The sequence below is a fragment of the Mirounga leonina genome, unplaced genomic scaffold, assembly GCF_011800145.1.
Source record: "Mirounga leonina isolate KUSES-001 unplaced genomic scaffold, KU_Mleo_1.0 Mir_179, whole genome shotgun sequence".
Taxonomy (NCBI): domain Eukaryota; kingdom Metazoa; phylum Chordata; class Mammalia; order Carnivora; family Phocidae; genus Mirounga; species Mirounga leonina.
Genome location: NW_023270466.1, coordinates 2,804,296 through 2,814,077, shown reverse-complemented (window position 1 = coordinate 2,814,077; position 9,782 = coordinate 2,804,296). Strand labels below are relative to the sequence as shown.

The 9,782-nt window shown below is 47.4% G+C and overlaps 1 protein-coding gene across 1 annotated transcript in view; it reads right to left on the bottom strand.

Moving 5' to 3' along the window:
* Positions 1–9,782, bottom strand: part of LOC118023318 (BDNF/NT-3 growth factors receptor-like) — a 177,838-nt gene that overhangs the window by 59,048 nt on the left and 109,008 nt on the right. Inside the window, exons 4-5 of the mRNA XM_035024406.1 lie at positions 8,206–8,378; positions 3,404–3,638 (exon numbers count right to left, since the gene is read on the bottom strand). Coding sequence (XP_034880297.1) covers positions 3,404–3,638; positions 8,206–8,378 — 408 coding nt within the window. The remainder of the gene's footprint in view (positions 1–3,403; positions 3,639–8,205; positions 8,379–9,782) is intronic.

Genomic DNA, 9,782 nt, shown 5'->3' with positions numbered 1-9,782 from the left:
TAAATAATTTCATGGAACCAAAAGGTGAATCATCATTTGTTTTCCTAGGCTACTATCAAATTGTCTGGTCTTAATATCCATCATCCACTTTCCTACCCCCTCCTGCCCATCCCCACCTATAACAGAGGCCAATGTAAGGCTGGTTCTTCTTCCTCATCCTTAGTGGGAACAACAAATAGCCAAGTGAACATACAGATCCCCCAGCTGCCACTGAGTAGTGATCATGGTGGGAGAGGGGTGGGGGATGGGGTTGCATAAATGTGGCATCTGAAGTACATTTGCTAATGATGAGGAGAGTTCCAAGAACATTTAACAAAGAAACTGGGAAACATTATTTCCTCCAATCAATTCAGAAAAAAGAACTTCGGGAAAATGTCACCTAAGTGGTGAATTTCCTTTTTAATAAATGATAACAAAATAAAGTAGATAACAAATTACAGTACTTTTTTAATGTATAAATAATCCAGACTAACTTCTTATGTTCATAATAATGGTCACTATTAGCTAGTATTTTCCTTTTTAGACTTTTTTTTAGACATGAGATATAATTCATATACCATAGACTTGTAGGCTTTTTAGACTTTTCTTAAAGACATGAGATACAATTTATATACCATAATATTTACCTTTCAGTGGTATTTAGCACATTTATCAATATACTAAATAACCACCACCACTGTACACTTCTAGAACATTCTCATCACCCTAAAAAGAAACTCCATATCCAGCAGCAGTCACTCCTCATTCTCCATTCTCCCAGCCATCAGCAACCACTGATCTACTTTCTGTCTCCATGGATTTGCCTATTCTGGACATTTCATATAAATGGAATCCCATATGTGATCTTTTGAGTCTGGCTTCCTTCATTTACCATAATGGTTGCATTAGGGCTCATCTGTGTTGTAGCATGAGTCAGTACTTCATTCCTTCTTACTGGTGAATAATAGCCCATTGTATGATCACCACATCTCCTTTATTCATTCACCAGTTGTTGGACACTTAAGTTGTTCCCACTTTTTAGTTATTATGAATGATGCTGCTAAGAACATTTGTGTACACATTTTTGTGTGAAAGTATGATTTCAGTTCTTTTAGGTAATATACCTAGGAGTGGAATCGCTGAGTTATATGATGAGTCTGTATTGCACATTTGGAGAAACTGCCAAACCATTTGCCAAAGCAGCTGCACCATTTTGCATCCCTACCTGCAGTGTACGAGGGCTCTGATTTCTCCACATTCCCATTAACACTTGCTATTGTCCATCTTTATTACAGCATCCTAGTGAGTGTGAAGTTCTATCTCAATGGGACTTTGATTTACATTTCCCCAATGACTAATGATGTTGAGCATCTTTTCATGTGAACATTTGTATATCCCCTTTGGCGACACCTCTACTTAAAAATTTTGCCTATTTTTTAATCAGGTTGTTTATCTTCTTCCTGTTGAGCATTTCTATCTTGTTTTTCTGATTTATTTTTTCTAAAGATTATAAGAAATGACACTGGACTCCACCTGGCTCAGTTGTGGCTTTGGGAATGAAGAATGATTTTATCCATTTGGATCATGATAAAGTTGAAAACATTTGTTGAATACCTATTTTGTGCCAAGCATTCTAGGACCTTTATTAACTTACTGCTAAAGACGAAGCTCTTGTTAGGGCCACATGTTTCTCCCTTTGGTGCTCATCAAGATCAGCAAAGCTCTTCTTTAGGGAAGGACTCATGTGGTTCTTCATCTCTTGAGACAGGGAAACGTCCCCACCCCCACCTCCCACCATAGGAACAGAGCTAACAGTGGAGATGCTTCCATCAGTAGGTAAAGGCTCCCACCATATTTTAGCTATCCAGAATAGACTAGTCATCGTTAGACTCAGGACAGGTCCTTCAAAGCTCCATTTTGAACACTTGAAGTTAAGACCATACTCACATTTTCTACAGACACACCCAAGAGAATCCTTTTCAATTTGGTCTCCACTCTTTTTTTTGTCCCACAGACTGTGAACAATGCTTCTCAAGGTGACAAAGGAAGAAATCCCACAAAACAATCTACAGAAGAATATGCAGCAAAGCACTGGATTTATTTTCTTAGACTACTTGTAGTGATGTTGATTTAACTAAAATGCAGGGGCATGAGAAGTGAGTAAGGCTGCAGAGAGGGGCATTGGAAACAAAGTTCCTCAAAAAAAAAAAAAAATCATAAAGGGAAGACCAAAAGTGAGGAGAGGCATTGTCTCTGCCAGTCCTACCTTACGAAATCTAGTCAAGTTATATGTTTTACCTTCTTAGGCTATGTACACACAACACATTTATTCCTTTTCCTTCCTGTTCTCTTCCTCTGCCCTTGAAAATCAAGCAACACCACAGGAAAACCAAATTGAGGGTTTGAGGTAGTAGAATACCACTTCAAACCTTCACTTTCAATATTGTGACTTCAAGATTTCCAGAAATGTCCTTTTCCTCTCCTACCCAAGTTCCAAGATCTCAGTTAACAAATCCACCTTGCCCAGGGGACCAGTTCCAGGTAATCAGGGGATTTGATTTGTTTCTGTAACTCTAGCCCTTAGTGTTTCTAGTGGTGGAAACCTAGCCAGCCAGAGGTGGGACTATTCAGGAGGAGGCAGAACAGAACCTCTTACCTCTCACAAAGAAGACCACCAGCCAACCCACTTTCAACCAAGATGGCTCTGGGTGGGAACTTCTAAGGTCTATGGTGTTATCATTTGTGTGAAAAGTTCATCTTCAGCCACACCCTCAGATAAAGGCTCCAGGCATAATTTCACAGAATCAAATATAAACCTCAAAACCCTTTAACCTTGTGCCAACCAGGGATTCCCCCAAGCCCTTGGGCTCCCCTGGCTGAACCATCACACTGAGGGCTTTTGTCTTGGAGATATCACACACCACTCTGGAGAACCATGGAAAGAGCAGGATGGGTTTATGGGGTGCATTGTGTTCCCCCCAAATTTGTGCATGGAAGCCTTAACCCCCGGTATCTCAGACTATAGCTGTATTTGGAGATAGGGTCTTTAAAGAGGTGACTAAATGAAAACAAGGCTGTGGTGGGCCTTCATCCAATCTAGCTGGTGTCTTTACAAGACAAGGAAATTTAGACACAGAGAGAGAGAGACACCAGGGATGCACACACAGCAACAAGACTGTGTGAGCAACAAGACCATGTGAGCACACAGAGAAAGGCGTTGTCTGCAAGCCAAGAAGAGACGCCTTTGGAGAAAGCAACCCTGCCATCACCCTGACCTTGGACTTTTAGCCTTCAGAGAAAATAAAAGTCTATTAGGTAAGCCCCTTAGTCTACAGTATTTTGTTATGGCAGCCCCAGCAAATGAATACAAGGGGCTCCCAGGGAAAGAGGGCCCTGGGGACCCCTGATGGGCACAGCCACTCACCCTGTAGTAGTCAGTGCTGTACACGTCCCGGGACATCCCAAAGTCCCCGATTTTCACCAGGAGGTTCTCACCGACCAGGCAGTTGCGGGTGGCCAGATCTCGGTGCACGAAGTGCTGGGACGCCAGGTAGACCATGCCCGCGGCTATCTGTTGGGCGATGTGCAGCATCTGGGACTGGGTCAGCTCTGTTGGTGGATTGCCTTCGGCCATCAGCACGGCGTCAGGCCCATGGGCCCTGTGGAGGACACGGAAGTGTTGCTGGAGCCCCAGCTCTTCCCTCCAAGGGCCCTGTCTCCCAGCAGCAGCTGGGACTCAAGGGCTGCCTGACTTAGCTAAAGAATGGGAGGAGATGCTTCACCCACAGGTGCACCCCTAAAGTTTCAATTCCCAGGAAATCTAGAATTCTCAGGGCCATGTGGGCCTGCATGGTACCCTCCTCAGCACACACACACACACACACACACAGAGCTCTGTGTTTTAGGGGCCCCAGAGCTAGCCTGGGGCCAGGTACTGGCCAGAGCCCCTGACCCTGAGAAGCAGTGGTGCAAAAAACATGAACAAAAATAAAAATAAACCAAAACCAAAACATGGGGGGAGAGTTTGGCTCTCTTGGAGTGGTGGGTCATCATGCCCCAGTGGGAGCCCCAGCCCTCCCCTCCCAGCTACAAGCTGCAGCTGGAGCACCCCCCACCCAGGCAATGTCTCCAGCGTGCCCCCACGAGGGCCAGATTTTTGCAGTGGGGCAGGGTTTCCAAGCTGCCCTGGTCTCCCTCAAACCCACCTGAGCAGAATCCCAGGGACCCTCAGCCTGGACATTCATTCGCTGTGAAAAATCCCATCTCTTGCCCAGCCCTCCCCTGCCCACCTGTGCCCTGGCCACCACATGGAGAGTTGTGGAATCACAATACATCGATTCTTTTACTGGGCCAGGTTTTATTCTTTACATTATGGCGGGGGGGAGGGGGAGTATGGTATTTTATATCTTCTTTTTCTTCTATCTTATGCACTTGGCCTTTCCCCAGCCATGTGATGACTTAGGCACCTCAACACTGGCACATGCTTCAAGGAGGGGAGTGTCCCAGTCTCAGGATGAGCCCTCAGCCCCACCAGGCCCTGCTCTTGAATCCTGCCAAGACTGGCGTCACTGGCCCCTGATGGCCTGAGGGGAGCTGCAGGGCAAAGAGTCAAGGGTCTCTCTCTTCCAGACGCTTCGGCGGAGCGGTCAAAGTGCTGCTTCCTTCCAGAGGCCAATAAGGGAGAAGATTTCCTTCAGGACAGCTGGAAGCACTCAAAATCAATATGGAAGATTTTAAATGGGTTTTAAAGCGGACGATCCCACCTATAGGGTTGTGGAGCTGTACGAGTATTTGAAAAACGAAAGGGTTGGAGTTGTCCCAGAACACCCTGCTCCTTCTGTCTCTCCCCACACCAGCCAGCCCCACTTCGGTTGGACTGTCTCCCACTGCAGGCGTATGCCCCTTCTTCCTGGCTCTAGCCCCCAGCGAGTCCCCCTTTTGCTGGATTTCCAAATCCTTCATTCTTGGATTCTCAGAGAACAAGCACTGGATGAGGAGGAGGGGAGTTTTCCACCACCAGGATCTAGGGAAGACTTTTAACTTGTCCAGTCTGTAATTTCCCCATCAGTCAAACAGACAAAGGGCTATTAGGCTGGGTGATCGTGTAGGTCCTTTGTATCTCTAAATATCTGGGTTGAACCATTCCAGGGGAGGAACTTCCTGGTTTTGTGCAAGACGGTCCTAGCACAGTTCACCTCTGTAAAGTGAGGGTACCCACTGCACCCTCCTAAGCACATTGATGGGAGTAGTAACCGATACCGTGCTTGTGCGGAGCTTCGTGGCCTTTCATGGAAAGCCAGTTTAAGATTGCTCAAAGGTTGAGGTTGTTTTTCCCAGCACTGAGGGGGCAGGCGAAAGGCGGAATGTTTTCACCTGTCACAGGAGACAAAGCCCTTACTGTGACTTCAAACCAGCAGAGAGACCTAGAAGAACACATAAACTAGGAGAAATCCTGAAATATCCAGAGAATCTAGGCCAGGATGTAATCTTCATAGATTCAAATCAAAGAGTGAAACATGTTGCTCACTTGCCAGAACCTATTTCAGCCCCAGGAATCTAGACCCTTCTAAGAATCTATCTATGGCAAAGACTCCAGAGAAGAGGAGACATTTGAGGCCAATGCCACAGGCCACCTCTGCGTGAAGGCGCCAGAAGGCTGTGGGCCTCCAGTGCCTTCTGCACTCTCCGCTACCAGGTGTGGTGTAGGGCAGGCTCCCACATTTTAAACCAGCTGTCTCCTCTGCTTGCTTTTGAGTATTCGAACAAGACTCCTTTTAATGGGAGAAGCCTTTGAGCAGAAAATCCCGCTGTAAAAAGAGGGCAGGCAAGTCTTCTAAACAAGTTCTCAAGAGGAGTATAAATAAAGTCAACACAAAAGCCCTCTGCTTCATTCTCCAGGTTACCTTGCAGCTCTTGGAAATAAAAACATATTTTTACCTCTTCCGGGAGAACATGCCTTAAAAGGGGAAAAGCACGATTAGCACCCTGGCTGGGAGAGCAGGAAGGTTCAATGGGCTTCTAATGAGGGAGCCTCTACACCTTTCCTCAGCTTATTCTCTCCAAGTGTGGGTTACAGTCAGCACTTAGCCACACAGTCTGGCTCCAGATTCCACAGCATGCTACTTTCCTTCTGATCTTTTTCACCGGCTACTTCAAGAGGAAGCAGTGCAGTGCTTAAGGCTCTGGGTTTTGCAGCCAGGGGCTGTGGGTTTGAATCTCAGCTCTGTGACTCAGTTCTCTTTTTTTGACTATAAAATGGGAATACTTGTAATAATAGTTTATTAAGTTTATACAAGTTAAACTATTTAAAATGCTTAGAAGTCTCAATAATATTAGCTGTTATTACTTGCAAACTTGTCGTAAGGGAATTCTGGAGAGATTCCAAAGGAAAAACTGGCATTTCTTTGCAAGCAAGAACTATGTTTCTCCTCATTTCCCAGCCACCCTAGCACAGGGCCTGGCCATGTTAGTGTTAAGTGTATGGCTTTGGATAAATAAAAAGGATGAGAGGAAACTGTAGACATCTGTCTTTATAGGGCAGTGCCAATGACACGGGGGGGGGGGGGGACATGGTCATGGCATTGAGGGGCTGGGTTCCCTTCCAGAAAGGGAGGACGGACTGTAGTTCACAGTGCATTATTGTGCCTGAGAACCTGCTTCTTGGCATTGAAAACCTCTTGTTACCAGAGTTCAGCAGATTCTGAAATCAAGTGGGAGAGATTTCTAATAGCTCCATGCCTTGTGCAAGACGCCCAGGGAGAATTAGGGGTCTGCTCCTTCTGGAAGCAGGAAGGAAAGCTAGGGAGAGGATGGCTGAGCCAAAAGTGAAAGGATTAACACACACACACATGCTTACACATGCACTCACATGCATACACACACACAGTGTGAGCTCACAGAAGCATTTAATTGCAGCCAGGTGAATACGTTTGGTGTATTATTTTTGGTGCTATATTTTTGGAAAGCACCATTTTTAATTAGAGAAGTAGCCTAGAACACGGGAACAAGGGAAAAATACTTCTATGAGCAGCTAGACCTCCACCAAATGTAGCTGCTTTTCCTCCTTTCACATGAGATCTGAAAGACAAAATATCATCATCCCCTCTCCCCAGCAAGAAAAACTGCTGACACTGAGGAACGCATCAGGATGACTGACTCTGAGCACCAAGAGTTGGCTACGTATTCCTAATCTCACCTGGCATTCCCTCCCCCCATGCAATCATAAGCAAGGCTGAGAAGGGGGACCCATCCCAGGGAAGGACGACTAAATTGCACGTGTATTCATGAGCCTAGTACAAGTGATCCGGAAGGTACAAGCCGCATGATGACATCTCTAAGCACCACAGTACACTGTCCCCCGCCACCGTTCTCTCAGCGATGGACTATTAAACTGCACGGTTTCTGAATTTTCCAGGGGCTCCTGGTGCCCACTTCTGAGGAAAGCTCTTTCCAGGGCCCCCAGTAGCTGGAGGAGGACAGAGAGGTCTAGATGTCACCGTAACACAAGAGGTATAACATCCCCAGGGTTGCGGATCCCTCAACCATGTGGCTCTGGGGACAATATCTATTGATTATCTATTATCACAATCGTCCCAACACTAGTCCTTGATGTGGGTACTATTATACCCCTTTTACAGTTAAGAAAACCGAGGCTGACATCTTTCCTGTTTCTCCTCAGTGAAACTACCTACCAAGACACCACAGGCCGCACACTTGCTGGCCTTTCAAAGCTGAGAGGTAGCCACGTTTGAAAGAAGACAGCGTGTTAGAGCCAGGGATGACAGAAAGAGGGTCCAGCTCAGGCCCACCTGGAGTCGGGGTGCCTGGGACACAGTGGGCTGGAGACCTACCCAGGCAGACATGGCCGCTGATGCAGACGAGGAAGGAGAATCCAGTCTCCCAGCCCACACTACTGGGACTGCTTACTCTTTCCATTCATGCTCTTACATGGGCGACTTCCATTTGTACCTCTGCTCAAGGCAAATAAAAGCATCGCTTGGTTCCCTTCCCCAAAGAGTCCACGGCTCAGTTCATTTCTCCCGTCCCTCATTTCTTCAGTGTCCTCCGTTTCTTTCTCTGTAGAACGTGTTGGTGTTTTCACCCGAGAACGTTCCAGGGGACCCCTGGCCCTTCCCCGGGTCTCCCTGTCCTCACCCTCAGGCCTGTCTGAACATGGAGGCCCGCTCCCTCCCCCAGCTCCCTCCCGTGCCACACCCCGCGCCCTACCTGAGGAACTTGTTGAGGTCCCCGTGCTTCATGTACTCGAAGACCATGATGAGCGGGTCGCCCTCCACGCAGACACCATAGAACTTGACAATGTGCTCGTGCTGGAGGTTGGTCAGCAGCTCCGCCTCACGGTGGAAGTCCTTGCGGGCATTGTCGCTGGCGTCCTTCAGCGTCTGGGGACGAGGGGCAGACAAGGGAGAGAAGCAACACACTTCAAACTGAGAACATCTAAGGGAAGATTGTGTGGAGAAGGAATGACTCCAGCGGGCCCTGCAGTTCCTACATGTGAAGAAATTCATCTCATTCATTATACAAAAGACTGGGAAATGGCTTCATTCCCGAGGAAATACTGTCTGTGTTAAACACTGAGGAGCAGTTGTCCCTCATGGGTACGGAAAGCTTTGCCGTTGATGAAGCGCTCGGTACACGTGCTTCTTCTTAAGTAACAGACGTGAGCTTTTTAGAGTCTTCATCCTTTTTATCCCTGTTATCACCCAATTATTACCACAGACTTCTCTTCTGTTGTGGTACCTGTTCCACTTTCAAGGATGCCACGTGCCGCTCACTTCTGCTCACATAACTTTAAAAAAAACCTCATATCATGGAAATAGTCAGTCGAGAGAAGAGCATAACGAACCCTCATGTACCCATCTTCCAGTCTCAACAGTGATCATTTTGCCAGTTTTATTATGTAACACGTTTGAAAGCCTTCTCCCCCCTGGGCCCACGCAAGCTGCCGGCTCAGCAGATGCCCCTGTCCAGTCAGTGCCAAGCCAGCCCATCACGTTGCCAAGATGACAATGCCCAGGGTCATGCCGGCCAGGCTCTGGGGCCCTTAGCTCTCTTCTCAGAGCGCTCCGCCACTGCGGTGTCATAGGGCAAAGGTGACATTCCGTGATGCCACACACCTGTGCTGAGCTCCTGCCCTGTGCCAGTCACAGAGCTAGAGCTGTGCTGGCATCAGGAAGACAGTGACCCGAATCCTGGCCTCAGGGGCTTATTTATGGGCAAAGAGGGAGAGATGTAACATTTATAATTACTCTAATTCACGCTTAAAACACACATCCTAACTGAACCAGCTCACCTGCATCTCTGTCCAGTTTGATCACTTTTTTTTTAAAAGATTTTATTTATTTGAGAGAGAGAGAGCACAGAAGGGGAGTGAGAGGGAGAAGTAGACCCCTGCTGAACAAGGAGCCCGATGTGGGATTCGATCCCAAGGACCCTGGGATCATGACCTGAGCCGAAGGCAGCCACTTAACCGACTTAGCCACCCAGGCACCCTGGTTCGATCCCTTGACGTGTCTCTCTTGAAACCTGTGCTTTCACCGTAACAAGGCTCTGCAGCTTCCCACATGACATCAGGCCAGGCCTCCCTGTCTCTGCCCGTGTCCCTCTCTTCGCCTGGAATCCTCACTCAGGTATGGTCACCAGGGTCGCGGGTTGAATAATGCCCCCACAAGGGCGTCCACGTGCCAATCCCCAGAATACATGGCCAAAGGGACTTTGCAGATATGAGTAAGTTAAGGGTCTTGATGCAGAGGGATTGTCCGAGTGGGCTCTGAGTCACTCCACAC